General features: G+C 41.1%; 1 protein-coding gene across 4 annotated transcripts in view; it reads left to right on the forward strand.

Moving 5' to 3' along the window:
• Positions 1-21,929, forward strand: part of asic1c (acid-sensing (proton-gated) ion channel 1c) — a 75,947-nt gene extending 54,018 nt beyond the window's left edge. For 2 of the 4 annotated variants that reach the window (XM_035633254.2, XM_035633256.2), the window contains exons 2-11: positions 7,682-7,832; positions 8,787-8,914; positions 13,175-13,325; positions 13,424-13,480; positions 13,938-14,091; positions 14,323-14,414; positions 14,786-14,865; positions 15,165-15,236; positions 17,560-17,612; positions 18,731-21,929. In XM_035633254.2, the coding sequence (XP_035489147.1) occupies positions 7,682-7,832; positions 8,787-8,914; positions 13,175-13,325; positions 13,424-13,480; positions 13,938-14,091; positions 14,323-14,414; positions 14,786-14,865; positions 15,165-15,236; positions 17,560-17,612; positions 18,731-18,809 (1,017 nt within the window). In that variant the 3' untranslated portion in view covers positions 18,810-21,929. Of the gene's footprint in view, positions 1-4,197; positions 5,439-7,681; positions 7,833-8,786; positions 8,915-13,174; positions 13,326-13,423; positions 13,481-13,937; positions 14,092-14,322; positions 14,415-14,785; positions 14,866-15,164; positions 15,237-17,559; positions 17,613-18,730 lie in introns of those variants that run through there. The other 2 variants (XM_035633251.2, XM_035633253.2) reach the window with 2 other exon arrangements.
• The last annotated feature ends 497 nt before the right edge of the window (positions 21,930-22,426 follow it).

Genomic DNA, 22,426 nt, shown 5'->3' on the forward strand with positions numbered 1-22,426 from the left:
TTACAGTGCATGATTGAATTCCGAAACAAAGTGTTTGCGTTCATAGGAAGATAACAATGGCAGTGTGTAGAATTTTTTTTTTCCGAAAAGGACGTTAGCAATTTTATAGAGAAGAAAAAAATAATTTACTTTTGCCTCAAGCGCTATATTATTCTCAAGTGAATGCAGCATTGTGTCAGAGTAGATATTTTTTGATTAAATTAATGATTTTGTGAATTGATCTAACAAATAAACACAGATTTAACAAGTTAGTCAGAGAAAAGTTTAAGCCATATCATAAAGTGCTGTGCAAAAAAAAAACGATTGCAGAGTGTTGCACCAGATTAGAAAACTTTGTTTTTTCCCAATTTCCTAAAGTGTATTTAATCAGACCTTCTCCTACGTTCTCTGTTGTCTCACTAATACCACAGGTGCAGGGGAAATATACAGAATTCATGTTTGCAGTTCACTGCTTTGTTATTTCACCTGAGCCCCAGCACATGATTCTGCTGAAAACAATTTTAAAGACTTCATTCAAGTACTCCAATATTTAATATTGACAATGGAGAAAACTATCTTGTGGGATGTGAAAATAGTTGAAAAACCCAAAAGAGAATAATCCCCAGTTTCCCTCAGCTTGTCAGAGAGTTTATAAGTTGAATATTCATTCCCCAAGTGGCCAAAAACACCAAATGAATGCTGATGTTGCGTCTTGTAATTTGGGAACCTTACATGTTAGCAATATAAACTTTAGAAGTTGACGATATCTCAGTGTTGCAATGTCTGCAGCTAGTTGCACTGCCCCCAAGTGGCAGTAGTTAATGCATTTTGTTATTATTATTATTGTTAGTATTATTATTATTATTAATAATTGAGTACATTGCCTCTTTTAAAATAGCAATACAGCACTTTGGTGAATATAAAGTAGCTCTGAATATTTTACTTTATATTAAATTAAAGTTCAATGTGCATCTCTTATTCTGTTAAGTAAATTGATTTAAGTAATGAATTGGGTCCAAAATAAAAAAAGAAATTACGTGCTTACAAACAGACACATATACTTGTGCCTGAATGCACCACTGCACCAGTGAAAGGCTAAGAGTCAATGGGTGAAGAGCTGCTGCTAAAGAAAGCACACGTTAGAAAGACGAATGGTGATGCTCATGCCGTGCCAGTGTGTAACCCCTTGGAGCTGCGAGTAATGAAACTGCGCTTTGGTTCAAAGTGCTGACGAGGGATAATTCAGAGACCAGGAAAGCCGTCCGACCACAATGCCTCCGCTGGGCTTGTATAGGACAAATGAGCTCAGGCAATTAACTCGCCAGTTAAATGCGCCTCATATCTTTTGACATATTTCCAGAGAAACCCAGAATGGAGGAAATCAATGCAGCTGATCAATAAGTTAAGAAACCAGTTAGCCAACTCTGATTAGGTGGTATTGTTGGAGTTATTTGCTTGCCTGCCACTCATGCATTAGTAACTTTCCTCTCTTTGTTTTGCTTTGTTATTTGGTCCGAGCCTGTTGTTCACTTTCTGTCCTAACAAGTATCTATAATTCTACAATTAAAAACCCTATCCGGCTTTTTATAAGATAAAAAAGAGGCTCAAACATAAGGCTATAAAGGAAGCCAGGGGAAAAAAAATAAGCATCTTGTATAGACATGATACAGTAGATGTTGGGGGGCTGTATTCAGGCAATTAATTTAGTTGTTTTGCTGCCGGAAAGCCCTGAATGTGCACAAAGGGAATATAACTATTACCACACTACTGAAGCTGTTACCTTGGCTTCTCTTTATTTTTCAGCATTTAGACATTCATTAAATGTTATCAGACTGTTAACCTTTGAACACAGCGAACACGGTGTTACTCCCCATCTTTGTTATGAGTGAGTCATTTCTGGCTCGAAGTAAATTGGCTGGAAATGAATTTGAATGTTTTGAAATAATCTTAATATTAGATTATGTTTTACTCAAACAACAAATGGAGCTGGTAGGACAAAGGAGACTCCCAGTGCTGAATCATACCAAGTGTACAGTTTGGCATTTTGGGTGATTCCACTGAATGGAGAGAAAAAAACAATCGGTTACATTTTTATAATATTTATCCTCGGGTACTGAATGACAGTGTGTGGGGCTCATGTGTGATTACCACACGCCTGTCACAGCAGGTTATAATGGCCTGCAGTAATCACAGGCATCCTCCCTCCTCTGCACACTCCTCTTTACTCACAGTATCGCGTATCAGTGCTTTTGATTGAAGGAAGGCATATTTTTTCCAGTGTGATCAAAACTTGGCATTTAAGCTACAGCACAGTGATTTAATAAGACATTACATCTCAATGAAAAAGGCATCACGGATAAATCAGTGATGATATTTGACATTTCAAAGTGGGCGTGATGGCCATTAGACCGCAGAAGTCTGAGGCGAAAAAGCTTTTTTTCCTCGTGTGAAAAAGAGCAAAAAAAAATAAATGCAGCCAAATTCAATTTAAATGATGGTTTAAAGCGCATGTCGGTAGGATTTGCAAAAATAACTTTTTTTCACATTTGCCGAAACTGTCGCTATGTGCTGGTAGTAATATGTGAGACGGGTCGTCTGTGACAGACTCGGGGTCACTCAGCTCCCGCTACTGCCTTTAATGCCACGTGCCAGAATCCACCGTGCCCGCGGTGTAACATGTAACGGTGCAGAAGCTAACGTGCTAGCCAACGCTAGGTACGTTAACGAGCTAATACAAACTGATCTACGGTCAGCTTCGTTCAAAAACACTGACGATGTTGTTTTCACAAAGAGTCACAGGTAATACCACGTGAGGCAACGACGTCTTATAGTCTATCAATGTGGACAGTAGTCCGTGTAAGCTTCATTCGTCATCGGTTGCCATGGTAGCGTGCGCGAGCACGGCGGGCTGGGAGGAGCTGTGGAGGAGGAACCGAAGAGCAGCGGATGGGGAGGGGGAGGGAGCAGGAGTCGTTGGGTTTTGAATTCTGACACCATGTCGACACTTTCTTTCAATCCTACCGACAGCAGCTTTAAATGAGAAAAATGATAACACTTTCATGTCTGCACTTTAAGTATGAATCTAGAGACTACTAGGTCAGTTTAAAAGCCCATAAAGCCTGGAGAGAGGGAAACAGCTGGGCTGGCCGTTCCCCTCCTCTACCTCTAATGTTCACTGATCAAAATAGTTATAGCTAGTTTGTTTCATCCATACCAAATTAAGGTATATTGATGTTGAAAAATAAAGGGGGAATGAAATGCTGGAAATATTTCTTGGCACAGTGCAGAGCCATGTTGACCGTTTCCCCCCTTGCTTCTGGTCTATTATCCACCTTGTGATCTCGCTCTCGGCACGCAAACAACAAATCAAAAGAACAAAACTGTTCCTTTACAGTCAAACTTTACTCCTTCTAATCTTCATGACTGTAGCTTTTATGATGAAATTGGGGACAATGAAACGCCCGTTGGCAACATTTCTGCATCGTTCCAGTCGGCTAAATTAGGTCTCCATCTCTACAAGTCGTGTCCACCATTTTCTGTTATGTATTTTAATGGGTCATATCCACTTATTATTGTCTAATTCTGTAGTACAGTTTTGTTTTTTTTCTTCCATTTTTGATAAAAATGTTTCTACCATCATATATCCTCACAGCTGTGATCGGGTAAGCCGGCCAATATTCACATTACTAACTGGAAAGACTCCAGCTAACATAATAATTTAGAAAAATAGTCTCGGTACGAAGCAGACATTTCTGCCAAGCCGAATCCTCTGATAGCTTCACATAAATGGAGCAAAGCACCTGTAATATCAACCGGTGCCACATCTGCATGTGGCAGGATGTCAGCCCTCACTACACTGCAATTCTGGAGTCCTATTAGAAACCAGCAGAAAAGAAGAAGCAGAAAATGTTCTATAAAGGCTATTTCTAACACATTTTGAAAGGGACATGGCTGTGTTTCTCTCCGACTACAGTAGGTGCTCCCCTCCGTTATCAATTATATAGATATAAATTGATCCATGACCGAACTGCAGATTCAACATTAAATAATTTCAGACTTCATCCGTTTTCCAGGTTGCACAGTTTCTCTATCAAAATTATTTCTACTTTGATTGATACCTTCCCCTGCCTCTCTATACCATTGGAGGTCTACTTCATCACCAGAGGAAAACAATTTCATCCACTGGCTCCACCTCATTCTCCTTTCGACTGTAGAGAGAGTGTGTAGGGGGGCATCAAGCTTGATATTCCTTTCTGCAGGCTGCAAGTCAACAGACTAAAAAGCATCTCTTAAATCTGTGGAAAAAGGGAGGAGTTGGATTTCGGGGCAGCTACTGAACAAAGAGGGAAACCAGCGAAATCTGCAAGTATTGTCTGGCACTGGCGAGGGAGATGGAGGAGTGAAAGATCTGAGCAACAGGGGTAAGCCTCACCGGATTTTCAAAGTGATTGCCTCCGGGAGTGAAGCCGTCGCTTACATCTGCAATTTTCACGTCCATTTATGTGTTGATGAAGGACTGGTGATGGTTGCGCTTGATGGTTTTTGTTAATGGAGTGATTCAGCTGGTTTTCCTCATAAAGGAATCATTATGTAAATCAATTGTACCTCCCTCAAGGAGCAAACTTCCTTTGTTTATACCTTTTCAAGCCTGAACAGTGGGACAGCTGCATATTTTGGACTTTCCTGCTACCTGGAATTTCTGTTGAATAAACCTGGAGATGATTGTGGAGAAAGCCAGTGTGTGTAAATTTGGGGGCTCTTAGAGGGGGGCTACTAAGAGACTGCGTTTGCTAAAGAAGCACCTGCCTCAGGCAATTATGGTCAAAGCACCCACATCTGAATCAATCGCCCTGGGGCCGCACGAGGAAAAAGATGCCCAGGAAACAACTGTCCAAAACAATGAGTCCAGCTCACTGAAACCAACATGGAAAGAGACCACGCAGGGTTTTATAATGAGGACAAAGATCCACGGTTTGAAGTTCATCTTCTCTCCGGACAAGTCGAAACCGCAACGTGTCATCTGGATCATGGCCTTCTTTCTTTGTCTCAGTCTCTTCGCCACCTGGTCCTGGAATCGAATCCTCTACCTGATGTCCTACCCTGCTATCACCAAGATCAACATGGTGTGGGCTCACAACATGTCCTTCCCAGCTGTAACTTTCTGCAACAAAAATGTTTTCCGTGCGTCCATGCTGACCAAGGGAGACCTGTATCATAGCGGCTACTGGATGGACCTGATGTATCCTAACCACACGGTGATGGAGAGGAGCCTGTCCATTCTTAAAGACAGCCACAAACAGGGTCTCCTGAGCCTGCTGGACTTCAGCAGCTACACCCCGCCCCCTGATTACCGCACCAACACCACTGAAATGATGGGACGCCTCGGACACCAGCTGGAGGACATGCTGCTGGAGTGCAGGTTTCGTGGGGAAACGTGCACCTACAAAAACTTCAGCACTGTATGTACAGAAAGAAAGATGGTGTTTGTCAGGTGTGGATGTGAATCTTGTTCACAAGGAGTATTAATAATTCATGCAAGCATTTGACGATGCTCCCTCCAGCAGGCATTCTCTCAGCATGTTTTAAGGTGTTGATGTTTCGAAGCCACAAACAAGTCTGTCCTGTTTTTGTCTCTCCGACATGACAGCTTTTGAATTTTTAAGCTTGGTGTCGTCAAAAAGTCAAAGAAGGAAACTAACTCAGTGTCACCATCATGCCGTGGTGGAAAATCAATGTCATCTTCAATAATTCTCTGCTTTACAACATTTTGAAGTTTCTCATTCAGCTATATTCCATGGGGCGAGGTCTTGAGTTGCGAGGTTTATCCACCGTGACAACAATATTAAAGAAGAGAAATTAGATCATTAATAATTCAAAGATCATAAATCATTCAAAATTAAAATTTTAGCCTCTCTAATAAAACATCTGGAGGGCATATAGAGTAGACGTTCTTTCTTTAAAAAATGGTAATAGAGTTTAAGACACCAGACGTATGTCACTGGCAGCTTCTAACGCCATCGGAAAATATTCACAAAAACTAAATGGCGTCTGCAGTGAGAAGCATGCACGCACAGTGAAAATTAAATCCTACAGCAGTGAAAATAATAATTTGGGGAACATGCTTGTAACCCATGGCAGATTTGAGCGTCCAGTTTAGATTAATCTAGATTCCATTCGTAAAAAATTTAAACATGTAACTGTGACAGCTTTAACTGGACTGAGACGAGCGCGGAGCCTGCACGCTCCTTAAAATCAGCCTCCGTGGCCAGATGGGGCTCATAATCGAGATTTAAACTGAGTTGTGTGTTTTCATCTTAAGCAACATCATATGTGGCTGTGTCGTGACTGAATAAAAGCTCCTGTTTTATCTAACCTTAAATGTGAATCTTAAAAAAAAAATGGTGACCAGTTAGATGGTTTTGCACTGTCTACTTTTCAGACCTCATTATATTGCCAACAGGGGAAAAGGGCCAAAGCTCCGTCCTCTGTCTGAGCTGCACGTAAGTCTGTCTGAGTCTGGACATGGAACACTGACTCTGATCTCAAGAGATCAGGCTTGCCATTGCCATGCTGCCTGAGTTTTTGCCAGCAGGCTACAATCTCACCACACTGGATACTGGAAAAGAATTTGCTATCAGATAGATTCTTTTTCTTTATATTGTGTTGAAAAAGAAAAAAACACATCATCTCTGCAGCCACACATTTTTGTGTGGGTGCTTCAGTATAGAGTGTAAAGTATTCCCTGTTAGGTTTTGCTGTTGCATACTTATTTTTAAAAGGGTTTAAATAAGTTTTTTTCCCCCTCATCAATCTACATTAAATACTCCATAATGACAAGGTGAAAGCAAAAGTTTGGAAAATTTTATTTACTACAGGTGGAGTCAAATTAATGTGTAGAAACCTCTCAAAAGAAGTATGGCTCAAATGTATGGCTAAATGAAGCAAATTGAAGGTCATGTCAATATGAATTTATGAGCAACTGAACACCCAATTCTGAATGTTTACAAAAAATGAATGTATATATGTTCATATATATTATGTTGTTTAAGTATTCTTTAATTTACTCGGCCCCTCAACCTTTATTCAGAATTATGTAGTCTTCTTTTAAACTGTAAACTGAGTTCAGTTTGAAATGTCAACATTTCTAATCATAATACAGATTTATTTTTACTTGTTTGGCAGAGAAGGATGGATAATTTTCCAATCACAGGGAAAACCATAAAATTTTAAAGATGTGTGAATCCATTAACCGAGTGCAGAAGTAAAAGCTGGAAATAAATTACTCAAGTTGGAGTAATTCAATCAAGAAAGATGTTTGATGTGAGCAAAACCAACACATAGTGACTGCACATCAATTGTTAAGTGCCAATGAGCTTTACTGGCACAGGTTTGGTCTCCGCAGATGTTTGTCAGTCAAGTATTTCCCAAACCCAATTTAGCTCCAACCTCCGATGTTTCCACTTTAATGACAGCAAAATAGTACATTCACTCTAAATTACTCAGGGGAAATCTGGAGTGAAATTGGGTAAAGATTGATAGCTGCTGCCGCTGCCATGGAGCACTTAATAATTCCTCAAATCAGAGCCAGGTGCCTGTTTATAGCTGGTACTACTGTAATTTCTCCAACAATCCCAAGACCGCTGCAATGATTACCTGCCCCGCACAGTCACAATTATTCGGTGCTTTTTTTTTCTCTCCACAGATTTACACACGCTACGGAAAATGCTACACTTTCAACTCCGGGTTGGACGGCAACCCTTTGTTGACTACGTTAAAAGGCGGCACGGGAAACGGCCTGGAGATCATGTTGGATATTCAGCAGGATGAATACCTCCCTGTTTGGGGAGAGACAGGTCAGTGCAGCTCTTACCACCATTCTCACATTTTCCCTTGTATAACTTTTGTGTGGAAATTTGGTTTGGTTACCCTGGAAATTCCAACTATTCCTCTAGTCCTTTGTAATCTCTATAGTATGTAGATGTGTCACTTCATACGGAAAACTGGAATTGACGCCTCACAGTTGTAAACCTCTGCCAACCAGTCAAGTTGTATGAAAATATGGTTATAGCCAAAAATGTTTTGACCCTTTGTCCCTTGACCACCAGATTATTGTCAGTTCATCCTTGAGTCCAAGTGGATGTTTGCATCTGATATAATGAATGAGGCATCAGACGTTACTCAGATATTAAATGCACAAAATGGGACAGATGTGTGGTCACAGTGACTTCGACCTTTGACCACCAAATTCGAAATCAGTTCGCCCTCAAGTCCAAGTGAAAGTTTGTGCTAAATTTGAAGAAATTCCCTCAAGGAATGCCTGAATTATTGGGTTCATGAGAACAAGGCAGATGGACAACCAAAACACATAATGCCTCCAGCCACAGCTGTTGCCGATGTGGAGGCATAAAGAAAAGCCCAAGATTGCTTAGGTCTTGCTGCTAAATCTTTCCATTCTTTTACACAACACAGAAGGGATATACTTTTATATTTGATATCATATTGTCTTTATTAGTTTAGCTAATCTAAAACCCAGCATCAGGCCTAAAACATATTTTTAGGACAACAACATGACTGTACCATTCGTTCACAAACGTAACTTTTTCATCTTTTGATGTAAACCTGTTAAATATTGTTGTAGCACATTAACATTGCGAGTATTTCTCTCATATTAGCTTTTAGCGTTGGGTGCAGAAAATCTCCGCATATGAGTCAACGTAACTGCTAGTGGAGAGATAAAGAGCCATAAAGCGGGTTTCCATAGGCAACCGCACCATTTTGTTACCTTTTCTGGCGTGCTGTATCCACAGATGAGACCTCCTACGAAGCAGGCATCAAGGTTCAGATCCACAGCCAGGATGAGCCGCCCTTCATTGACCAACTGGGATTTGGTGTGGCCCCTGGTTTTCAAACTTTTGTGTCATGTCAACAACAACTGGTACCTAATGTTCAGCCTCCTCCCCTGCAACCTCAACCTTTTTTTTTTTTTTTTGCTCTGCTTCATTTTGTGTTTGTCCCCGAATCTTCCTCAGCCACTGCCCGTTTACCTCTGTGTCACAGAGCCCGGGAGCAAAATCAGATCTGTGATTAATCTTGTGTAGCAAATGTGCAGTGTTAAATAAACATCGGCGGAATCTGGGTGCAATCAATGAAACTCACGAATTATAGCAAGCCAAGGAACATTGATAGGGCAGAGCCAAGTAATGATTGGATGCAAGCATACAAGCGTACTGTGCTTATCAGGGCCAAATAACTTCCACCTGCAATATATCTGGCAGAGTGTTTGTTTAATTATTCATATTGAGTCTTCAATACCTTTAGTCTGGGCGAAGGGAACGTATGAAAATATGAATGCAGCTATTTGAAAGCTGTGAAAGTTATCTCTAGTGGCACATTCAAAGAGAAGGCAGCGAAAGACTAAACGGTTTCACACAACCATGGTCAGCAGACTTCAGTGATCAAAACATTAACTCTGATTAAAACAAACTCAGCCTAATTTGAAGTTTTTGATGGAATTAACAATCTCATGTAATTAATTATAATTATAATTTTTAAATAACTGAAAGATAATAAAATGATCTTCATGTTTTTGATCAACTAATCAAAAGAAGCCTGGTGCACCTGCCGTCATGTGAGCTTAGTTTGCAAATCCACCAGCACTTTTTAATATGCACCCAGACAACAAAGACCACCCACGGCTATTTTGAAGACATATTTTAAAATGTATAATGATCTGGGGGCACAGGAAAAATGAGTGGTTTGGCACACAATATCAAGGGAAGAAGAAAAGGGCCTGTGGCAAGTTTATTGCCTGTAAAAAAATTATCTCTCATTCCTCATCCGTCCCTTCACTACCGCCAGGGACGGAGGAAAAATTATAACTATAGTAGAGCCTGAATTGATCAGCATCGGTCTTAATGCTGAGCTCACATGGATTTCCTATTCAAATCTGATGACACTGTATAGCAGTTATGTGATGTTGCCAAGACGACATTTAAGTTGTGTCTCTTTCGTCCGCACTAGAATAGCCCACAGACAGCGGTCTTTGGTTTTCAAAAGGAAGCAGTGACAGAATACGAAAATATCCTCAGTCAAACAGCAAAAACCGTCACTGTGATTCTAGAAAAAAAATACAGCCGTGATGTGGGTTTTTGCAACGATTACCTTTGAGGTCACGTGTATTTTTGGTGTTGTGCTGCAGGCTTATTAAAATTACTACCACATAACCTGTCCCAGTCAAGTATTGAAGAAATGTACACCTCAGCTTTAAATCTAATTCATTACCTTAAGAATCAATCAAGCCCAATGTAAATGATTTTGCTCCTAAAGTTAATGGTCTTGGTCTGCTCCTGAGCATGAGAGCAGGAGATAAATGATCAAATAAAAATCTTCACCCTCCTTTGAGCAGAATAACATGGGATGTTTGAGGCAAGGTGTTTTTGGTCTCATGTAACAGACACTTGGACACCACAAAGATGACAAATTTTATTTTTTTCATCATATTTAATGCGTGTCTTTTTCTCTTCCTATTTCTCTCTGTACAAATGCTGCAAAATGCTCCAAGTGCATCATCATTCAGTCATCTCCGAGATTGTGAATCTGATCTGTTAATCACCGTCGCAAAGTTTCCTCCAGAAAGCAAAAGTGCACGAATTGTCATTTATAATCGTGACACGCGCGCCCGCCCCAGTGACGGCTGAGAGACATGTTTACAGCCTAGAAGAAGCGCATAATTAATTAGGCTGTCATTAAAGTCTGGCCCTGTAGTAATTTCACTCGGTCTCCTGTACAGATACAGTGACACTGCTCTCGGTGTAATAGCAGACAGCTGCGTGAAACTTCAGTCAAAGCAATGGATTTAATTTTTAATATTAGGCCGTGATTTGTGAGCCAAGACAGCCATGAGGACTGACCCAACAACTTTTGAACTAGAAGTGTGTCATGGTTGTGTCCGAACTGTGACTTCACACATGCTTGAGTGGAGGTAAGACGAGAATGGCTGAATGACAAACCACCGGTGCACCAACAATGCAGACGCCACCGGTTCGCTGTAGCTGCTCTCTTGCTATTTTTGACAACAGGCTTTTCGGGGTGGTGGACCATTTTCTGTCCCTTGTCTTGCTGTTGCTCCTCTGTTATTTTGGTAATGATTGTGGGCTGTGTTCCCTCACCCCTCGCCCTAGATGAGACTTCCTATGAGGCCGGCATAAAGGTGCAGCTTCACACTCAGTCAGAGCCTCCTTTCCTCCACCAGCTGGGCTTCGGGGTCGCCCCCGGCTTCCAAACGTTCGTTTCCACCCAACATCAGAGGGTAGCGTATGACTGTCTGGGCTTGCTGCATGCCAATGGAAAAATCAATAAATGAACAAATGAGTAAATACAATAAATACTGTATTGTTAAATAGCTACACACCCACCATCAATTTTCATATTTTCATCTGCTGCACCCCCTTCCCCCAAGGAATGGATCCATCTGCCCCCCCCCCCCCCCCCCCCCCCTCTGTATGGCTGAAGCGACCACATCTGCAGTCCCTCCGTGTTGCCATTGTCTTCTCTGTTTAATAGATCAACACAGAGCAGCTGATGTGTTTCATTCCAGCTTTCAGCCATTCGTCGGAGTCTGTATCTTCATCAGAGCTCTTGTTTGGCTCTACCCTTTCACTGTCATGTACAGTTGAGACTCTTAACATTTCCTATACGTGTCATTGGTTCGATCCACTTGACTGCTTTTTAATGTCGTTTGGAGGGACCAGGCAATATGATTCATTTGATTTTATTTTTTTATTACCCATGGGGACCATGGCACCAGTGTGAAGTCTAGCATTTATATTGCACTAGTGTTTTATCTGCGGCGTAACTCCAGTTCTAAGCGCCTGTGGTCTAGAAATGGAATCCAATAAGGGCTTAATCATGTTTGCCACTTTAAGTCCACCTCCTCAGTGAATTGTGCTCGATCTCTGTCTCTTGACTAAACGACCGTTAGATCTTCAGAGTTAGCCTGGTTAGAGCTGGTGGAGATGATTGGGAATTACAGTGAACTTTAATGGGACAATAGCAGCATCATTTGTCTGTGAAGTTTGTCAGGGAGAAGCCGCTGGCTTTGATCGCTGGCTCGCTGCCACTGTAATCAGGAATATTTGCTCATATGCCCAAGCAAGCATGGGTGCCCTTCATAAATAATTGGTGCATTTTTGCCATTAAATCGTGTAGTCGGCCTTCATCACCATGAATTGCTCCAAACAAGACTTTTAAAGGGGACTGAGAGTCTTTTATGTGATTAAATGTCACTGTTCAGTTTTCCTAAAATAGAGTTCTTTAAAACGTTAAAGGGAGCTCTAAACAGATGCACCATGGGTTTAATATTAAGAGTGAACCACAACCTTAAAGGTTCTTAAGTATTCCTCATTAGTGGACTCACTTAATATTCCCAGAGTTACTCATAAATGTACTGACCTGCATTTCACCTTTTTAATGAGAGTTTTATCTCTAATGAGACTGCATACGGACTGTACACTGTATAGTTTCAATCCACTGTTAAACTCACCAGCCTTTGCATTCAGGGTAGTATGATAATAAACTCTCATGGGTGTAGACCAGAAAGAATAAATAGTTAATCAACAGTAAAAGCACTGTAGTTAGCTTTAAAAGAGAAGTTGATTCACTAGGAGATACTTTTATTGAATATGATACGACACAATAAGATTGTCATCTCTGTATTATGTCTATTAAATTCATTTTAATTGTTCATTTGAAAAGCGTAAACTGTCTATTGTTCTGAGTTTCATTCTCAGGATTGTAAAAAAAATGTGTCCATTGATTGTGGTGTCCTGTCTGAAACTACATATTTTACAGATTTCTATTAAGCCTGCCTCTATTCCCATGGTACTCTGCTTCCTACCGGGGACTAGACCTGCATCAGTAACGTTCTGCATGCTGTCTGCTTGCTGCTATACACGAGCAATAATGTTGTTCTGACTGAACAGTTTGTGCCAATACTTTGTCAGTGCACCGTTTCATTTGAATATCTTTTTGTATTTTTTTTGTTTTATATTAAGTTCTATTGCATTCTTTGCTGGATTTTCCGTCAGCTTGTTGTCCTCTTTTTTTGTATTTGGGCTGTACTGAGCTTGGATTGTGTTATTCGTTGTCATCCTTTGTGCGTATATACTGAGGGGAAACGTGCTGTTCGCTCTTTCAGCTTCAGTACCTCCCTCCGCCTTGGGGAGATTGCAAGTCGACTCCCATAGACTCCGAATACTTCTCCACGTACAGCATCACCGCCTGCCGTATTGACTGTGAAACCCGGTACCTGCTGGAGAACTGCAACTGCAGGATGGTCCACATGCCGGGTAGGATGTGCAGTCAGACTGACCTGACCACAATTGTGTCCCCATATTTCATTTTTTATATTAAATGTGTATTTTTATTTTGATGTTATTCCAAACAGGGACCTCCACAGTTTGCACACCTGAGCAGTACAAAGACTGTGCTGACCCAGCTTTAGGTGAGCCCACACACTGTACTGTATACGTACATGGAATAGTAGAGAAATAGTTTAGCATTTTTTGTCTATATTGAGCCCGTTGTTCGGCAGCATTACCCTGAGATTATTCCAGCCTTTAGATAATAACTCTGTAGCTCCACTTTCATCTCAGACAGTATGGGAGCAAAATAATAAGGTAAAATTATGGTTTAGAAATTCCATTAGGAAGATTTGTGATTTGTCTGTGCTTCACTGATATCAAATAAATCCCACAGTGCTTTTCCCCCTCCCTCCCTCCCTCCCTCCCTCTTATTGCTTCAGTCACTATTTGCTTTCATGGAAAGTGAACGATGGCAGCGGACGTAGCTTTTTTTTCTTCTGTTTGTGTGAAGAGATATCTTTAGCAGAAACCAAGAGCCTCTGGATGCATGGTTTGTTTGATTCCACAATGTTTTTGAATGACTTTGATCATCCACAGACTTTTTGGTAGAGAAAGACAACGATTACTGTGTCTGTCAGACGCCCTGCAACATGACTCGCTATGGCAAGGAGCTGTCCATGGTTAAGATCCCCAGTAAGGCGTCTGCTAAGTATCTGGCTAAGAAATTCAACAAAACTGAGCAATATATTGGGTACGTATTACTTGGTAGTAGTGAGGTATCCAGGTAACGGCCTCCTTTCTTTCTTCTGTTGATGTATGGATGCACTGTGGACCGGCATGACCTGAGTCTCCATCGTTCACCTTCAATGTTACAATAATGAAAGATGGTTATACAGGAAGTTCGAGATATAATTCAGTCCGGTGTTATAATATCGCCCGACATAAAATCTCTCGGGTGTGCTCTTGTCTGTCCTCTCTCCAGAGAAAATTTATTGGTCTTGGACATCTTCTTTGAAGCTCTGAATTACGAGAAGATTGAGCAGAAGAAGGCCTACGAAATCGCAGGGCTTCTCGGTAAGATTGTGGCACTTTCGTGTTCATTGTGACGGATAAACATGGCCGACCTCTGTCTCAGCACTCTCGGCGGGCCGCGGCTGCACATTTCACATCGCTTGTTCACGCATGGCGCTTTGAGGTTTTCCCTCTTTGAAGTCGAGAAACACATTTTCATAATCTGATGCTCTTGCAAGGGCGGCCGGGTTGGGTCTATTGAGAAGTTGTGGGGGGGGGGGGGGGGGGGGGGGGGGGGGGGCTGGATGGACACTTTTGACAATTATTCTCAGATTATTCAGAGATACTGAATTAAAAGAGACAGCGCAGGGGGAATGCTTTGACACGCACTATTGTTCGGTTACTGCACCTTTTGCCAATTTCTCTTCTCCTAGGTGACATTGGAGGTCAGATGGGGTTGTTTATCGGAGCCAGTGTTTTAACAATACTGGAAATATTTGACTACCTGTATGAGGTAAGGTTGAACATTTAAACTACCAAGCACTGCTTCTCTTTGTTAACCTCTCCATGTTGCATATATGAAGGGAAATGAGAGGATCAATACCACCCTAATGTTTGTACAGTTGCTATGTGGCTGCATGGAGCTAGTAACCTGGGGTTGTAGCTTCATCTTTAGTGTACAGATATTTCCCAGAAACGTTGGACTCCACCAAGTGAAATTGTCGACAGTCTGCACTTGAATGTAGTATTTCTTGTTAATATTTGATTGTGTTTCATCTGTCTCTATTGTGTATTGGATGTTTTTGCATTCAGGTGTTTAAGGACAAGCTCTTGGGTTACTTCATACGCAAGAAACGACCCCAGCGTTGCCAGAGCGACAATCTGGTAATTTACGTCTCTCAGAGTGGATTTGACTGAATGAAATGAATGTGATGTGTTCGGTGAGCTCAGGAACAACAACGACAACGACGACAAAGTGTCTGCTCACGCTTGAAATGCTTTTATTAAACAGCACCAGAGAGAAAGCAAAGCAGCACAACGCTGTGTAATCATTAGTTTCAATTTCTCTCGCAGAAACAATGTGTTGTTCTAGAGCCAGCAACCATTCATTATATAAATATACATATTGATTTTATTGCACAGTATGAATGCATAATCAGTGTAATATTACACACATTTACATGGGGAATATTTTAGAGGAGCATTGCAAATGATCAACCGTGATGGCAAAAACCTACAATAGTTTTACAGATGGAATGCAGAAGAGTATTAACAAAGACCTAACCTACCTGGTAAACGTCACTTTCCCAGCTTTATCGTGTTTTTATCCGATTTTTTTTCCCCACTTAGTGCCCTTAGACCTCAGTGCACTGACAAGTGAAAGTAAAGGGTCTGACCTGCTTTCAGCTGACGTTTATTTATGACTCACAAACCGCTTTTATTCAGAGGTTATGGCCCGGATCTTACTTAAGCCCTCACACCAACACCTACAACTTACAGTAGCTTCTCTATGTCGCCCTCAATCATGTAATTACAGTTCATTTGGAGCATAAAAGCTGTTATTCTACTCAGGGATTCTCCGCTTTACATCTGGCAGTACGATTAGAGCAAACTCAAAAATAGTTTCACGTGAGAGTAGATGGGTGAGCAGGAAAGCGGACCAAGATTAAAGAGGTCTGGGGATTTTACCAGCGTTAGATGATCTTCTCGTTTACAAAGCCTTCAAGGCCATAGAACCCGGTTTGACTTCACAATGAAGTACGTGTGAAGAATGTGAGGCATTTCTGTCCTGCCCCACATCTGAGCATTTTGTTGAGCCCTGTGGTTTAAACACGCGGCAACCGGAGGCCCCTGCCCTGCGGACTGTTATGTAATGTTTCTACAGAGGAGTGGAGCAGAAACCGAACATGCAACTTCACACCGGCAAATGTTCTGCAAGTAGGCTGCTGCAGGGTCACATGTTCACATGGAGATGGAGAGGCAGGTTTTCCAACTTTAGACCTGTTTGTATTTTTGTGAAGTAAAGGTAGCAAGTTAAAATGCTTTGAAGTACATATGACTGATTTGTGGTAAATTAGAAATTGTTTTTAGAAGCCAACCATTAAAATTCCCTAGATTATAAATTAAAATGTCTTTTTTTTTAACTCCCAATGCCGGTAGAACTGGCTAATCTATAAAAAACACTCAATCCATTTCTCTCCAACACATGGGAACCACTGGTCGTATCCAAACAACGGCTAACAGCACTAATCCACCTCTGCAGTTCACTGTGGAGGCAAAAGCAGAAATACATGCTGAAACATTGTCTCTTTTCTGGTGCGGTTTTAATCTAAAGCATAGAGCACAGTAGGTTTCAGTTCGGCGCAGGCGTTTCTGTTTGTCCCCGAGTGTTACTGTACGTGGCAGTTTGCGTCCAGCTCTTCTCGACAGAGTCTCGGAAATGCAAGCTCTCGTTTTTTTCCGTTGTGTCACACAAGCCCAAGACTTTTTCATCACGTGTACAGATACAGCATGTGAGATCGGTTGTTGCCCAAATTTTTCGTCAGATTGCTGAACAAGTGATGGGTTTGTGTCTGCATGAGGAGTGTGTTTATGCATGTTCGGTTCCGCTCGGGTTCAGACAGTGGTTTTGGACAATGTTTTATTTAACTCAAGCCAACATAGTTCAGAAGGAGGTTATTGTCCGGTGATGGCGGGATCAGTCCTTATCAATTAAAATGTGTCAGTAGACGAAGCATTTATTCAGAAGCTGATATATTTAGATTATGTCATGCTTTTTGCGTAGAGTCTGACATATTGTACTTACTGTATTCTGCTTCATTCATGTTCACCTGCTTGTTATAAACCATCCTCTTTACTTCCTCTATCTCATATTCAGTAACCCCCTTTTTCAAGTAGTCCATTGTCACGTCTCCATTCGAATAACCTGCGATGAAGTGATGCCTTCAGTTGTTTATTACACTCTATTTTAAGTTCAATGACCGTCGTCAACTCTTTGAGATTACTGAAATTGCCCTGTGCTTTCCCTGCTCGCTAGGGGAAACAAAACAAACTCAAATCTTATGTTGAACCGACATTTACCTTCAGTACTTTACTGATACGATACTGAGGGGAAACCCCCCCACAATTTAATTTATAGCATTTGCACTGTGTTTATTTTCATTTCAGTCACCCTCACCCATCTTTCTTTTCATCATGTCTATTCCAGGAGTTTCCAGAGAACCCAACCAGCCCTGGTGTCACGCCTAATCATGCCCCCAGGTAGCACACCCCATTGATAATAGATGCTCCCTCCCATGCTGTCCCTCTCTATCATACATACTTGAAACCATCTCATACATCGTTACCTCAGTGACTACTAATGATGGCTTTGGTAGACGGTCAACAAAAAAAAAGGGGTGATTATCCAAATGCAGTGAGCAAATTTATTCATTATGTTAGGACAGGTTAGTTTGTTGTGTGTCTGTATTTTACCGGTTCAACAGAAGACATGAGTTGGTTGGATTCTCCAAGTGCGTAAAAATTTGCTCCCCCCACTAAATGTTGATGCTTTCTTTCCCATAGGATAAAGCGCAGGGATCCTGTGAAATCAGACGACATATTTATTGAATTAATGTCCCAAAAAAAAAGCGGCAACCACACGAGGACTATTTGCGTCCCCGCAGCACAGAGGTCCATTTACAGGCAATGCATTTCAGGCTCGTGCCAGATAACATCACTAGATGCATTACTTTGTGATGTTATCACAGGTCTGCATGCAGTGAGTTTGCACAAACTGTAAATGGTTCTCTGTCTGCTGGAATACCGATTCGTGCCAATGGGGCGACCAATGTCGTCGTTGTCCGCATATCGTCAGTTGTCTACTTAGCGAGTGCCTTAGCACATACAGGGGAACGAAATGGATGCTTCGACTCCCGGGAACTTAATGTTAGTATATTGCTAGTATGAAAACAAGACTAAAAATATGCTGTTTTCTTTCTCCTCTCTCTCCTCTCATTCATCTCCCCCACCTTCCACCCGGATTTTCTTTTCAACTCTTCTCACTACCTGTGAAACATAATGCGATGTGGCTGATCTTGGAACCTCCAAATCTGTTGTGTTCATTACCTCGCCACATACGTGTGTCTGTCATTCATTGTCCTCCATTTGTATATTTTGTCCTTGTGTCCAATTTGTTAATAATGATCACCTTCATTATTTTTTTTTTGCTAAATTTATATACATTATTATTTCTCTGTGTCCTTCCACAATCGCCCCATTTTCTCTCTACTTTGCATGTGCGTCATTTCTTTTCCGATATCATCATCATCTTCCTCACCCTTCCCTTAACCCGGTTCAACTCGTCTCCCCTCCTTCCCCCCCTCCCCTCTGTTTTGCAGAGCACCTGTGACACCCTCCGGAGTCACTCGGACAGTCTCGGATTCACGCCGAACATGTTACCTCGTCACCCGACTCTAGGCAACTTTGAGGAGTTTGCTTGTTGACAACATAAAGTAGGGGTTGGGGGCGGGGGGGGGGGGGGGGGGGGGGGGGGGGGGGGGCGGTTGGCACATCTGGGGACTTGACAGTAAACTGTGAAATCATTTATGTATTTAACAGACAAAATGGGTTGATTGTATAACTCAAAAACAGTATGGTAGAGTTTATCAATGCCTGAATAGAATAGAATACTATCATCAGTTAAAAAAAAAAAAAAAAAAAGAGAGAGAGACCACTTCCAAAACAGAACTCAGGTTTAACTGCCATGTCGAGGCATCAGTGTTAATTTATTCATGTTTCATTTTGTGGAATTGTTTTTTTCTTTTCTTATCCAGTCACTTTAGAATAAACAATCATTGAAGATGATTGAGGTGAACCGGTGTTGAGACAAATTACTGTCGTGCTAGTTTTTTTTCTTCTCTGTACATTGATCAAAAAAAGAAAAAAGTATACATGTGGATGGTGGTAAGTGTAACTTTGCGGTTTCTTATCAGTGTTACGTCTCCCGCGTCTAACCGATGCCGTATTGAGTGACCTTGTAACTGTCACCAGTCAGAGGAGGAGAGAGGCTTTTTAGAAATCCACTCCACTTCGACGAGCTGATTGTCGGTCAAAAGAGCTGCTCACACCTGAAGCGGAACACTGGGCCGGTGTTTCATGTTGCCTTTTGCTACTGTGAGGCTCTGAGTTGCCTCATTAATTACATAACTGTGCGTATTCAGTTTTAAAAACCGAAGAGGAACTTGATTATTTGTATATATGCAAGTATTTAGTTGTGTGCCACGTGGACCCTGAGACGACAGAAGCTACTGAGTTGGATGTTTTTGTTTTTAACGTTACCCACTTTTTACATACGGCACATTGAGGTTTAAAAAGATAAATTTAAAAAAGAGTCAGATGGCAAAACAGGCTGTTGATTGTATCTTTATATGTTTATATAGCTGACATTTTTACTTTTCATTAATATCTCCCACTTTTCTGGGATAGTGTTGCTAACGGTGACTATCACAAAACGATCCAAGCGTTTGGCTCGGTGAAAAATTCGCCCCCTTATTTCCGTAGAATTCATCGGACCAAAAAACAGTCGGGCTTTCTTCGGGCCTTTTCTAGTAATTCTCATTTGTTCGTTTTTTCTTTTTTTCTTCTGGTGTCTTAAAGGTGATCATCAGCACAATGATAGTAATCTATTCTCTATTGATCTCATGTGGAGTTTGAAAGGCTTGTTGGTGACATTCCTAAACTTGACAGAAATTTGTAAATAAACGCAATTAAATGCCATGGAGAAATTCTTTACTGCTACTGTGACACATTTGTCATATATGCATATATAGATATAGATATAAATATGTGGATATAAAAGGTTTCTTGTGATTACAGCTCGACTGACAGCTGGAGAGTCTATTATACACAAGAGAATTGCCTCAAAACATCAGCACCGCCACGCACCTCAGCCCCATTCAGTTCAGTTGATTTATAAGAGAAATGCATTGTAAAATTTTACCATTGTATCCTATTATTATTATTATTATAGAACATGTAATAAGTCACAAATAATAGTTTGTGATGTATAAATGATCAAGTATAATAAACTCTATATTTACCCCATCTTACTCATGTACACAACTTTTGTTACCTTTGTGTCAGTCTACTTCCTCTCTCGTAATGTTCACCGTTATTTAAATCCTTGACACCACAGTTATGGAGTATATTTACACATCCATCACTATAAATACTTTTTTTACACGTGAAACTTTCAAGTATAATGCCGATCAAGTGAGTGGTGTTCATGAAAAATTGTAGCTTTATTACTCTGTTGTCCGTGTGTTAGATGACTGTTGATGTGAAGCACAAACCCTTGGAGATCAGCCATCACTCGAAAGCCACTGACCGGGACGTCTATGGTTGTGACTACCTTTTACGGATCAGCTTTTAACTCCTCACACTGTTGACACGTGGTGCGTTCACTGTTCCAGCATTATCAGGAAATAAAGAGTGTAACTCCCCAGAGGAGCCAGAGACCACCTCGTGGACAGACTTGATCCAAATGGAAATGTTACCTTTCAGGAGTGGCGTTGTGTCATGAGCAATAAATGCACTGGATCAGATACCACTGTTATGAAATAGAAATAATTTGATTTGGGATTTCCGATTTTCAATCCATGACATATTCAACAGCTGGAGTGGACGTAGACTTAACGCCTGCCAAGCACAGACGTGCGATAAAACTGAATAATACCCAGCAGCCAAAATAAAGGGACACGATGCTTTTCTGAAGACGCTGCAGTGCAATGATGATTTTTGGTGTGTGTCATATTGTTGGGTAAAAAAAGAAAACATATTGGACCCAGAGCCTACCGCTAACTGTGGGGATATGTAGGATTTGTGAAAATGTCCCAGGTCTTTACCTCCCCCTACCCCCCCCCCCCCCCCCCCCCCACACCCCTGCCTTACCAGTCAAAGAAGAGCAGAGTGTATCTGAACTGGCTGAAAACTATTAGGGAACTGTTTGTGCTCATTAAGTAGACTGACATTTATTGCATAGCTATGACCAGGTAGAGAAACAATATTCTATACTGTTACTATACTGTACAGAAATTCAAGCTATTTTATTCTGAGTCAATAATACGCCAAATCACCCATTTTTCTTCCTGCATGACCACTGTGTACTCCTATTATCTCTGGTCTCTTAATGTTAATATTAGCCATGCTATCCCACTTTGTAACTGTCCAAAGTGTATTTTTGGAGCCAGATGAATCAAAAAAGTGTGTTCTTCATGTCCCGTGGTTCAGTGTTCAGGATCTTTATACTCAAAATCCTTTGGATCGTGCAATACTCCACGAACAGGAGAGATAGTGTGCGGATGTGGGAAATCTGCAGTATCTTCATCACACATTTTTAAGGATTCAAAAAACACAACGTTGCTTGAAGTGAAACAAAAATGTGCCTTTAAGACTGGTTCTTACAGGTGACATCAAAGTATTCATTCACACGTGTGGGGAACTGGGATTGCTTCATCTGGCTCTACATGCTCAATGTGCATTTTATTGTAGATATGTGATTTTAACTCTCTGAACTGTACATTAAACAGTTAATACACACTTAAATGTGCGTTATGTAGTCAGTCTTAAACGGTCGTGAACACAAAATGATCTGCCGAGGTGAGAACAGTCTTGTTGACACGAGTTCTGCGTGTTGTTTTTCCTATCTGAGCTGTGGGTGTGACTCGGCTGGGAAAAGGTTATATCAAGGACTTCCATGTAACAGTCAAGAGTTATGAAATATCTCAAATCAAAATGTGCTGACAAGTTATTGATTGATCAGAGTTGATTCCCAGAGTCCTTATGAAGCAGATTAGCCGAGTTTTTTAGGTTTTAAACAAAGACGAAAGTGTATTCAAAACCTGGTGCACACAGAATCTGACAATTTAAAATCAAACCTTGTACTAATTCAGACAATCGCCTGCACAACATCCGTTTCATAAAAACGCAGAGGTTTTTCAAAATGACTATCGATATGCAAGCTGTATGAATTATTTCAAATAAAAGGCATGCGTTGACTGAACAATCTCACGAGGTTCATTTAGAGGCCGTTGTGG

This window comes from Scophthalmus maximus, chromosome 5 (assembly GCF_022379125.1).
Source record: "Scophthalmus maximus strain ysfricsl-2021 chromosome 5, ASM2237912v1, whole genome shotgun sequence".
NCBI classification, from domain to species: Eukaryota; Metazoa; Chordata; class Actinopteri; order Pleuronectiformes; family Scophthalmidae; genus Scophthalmus; species Scophthalmus maximus.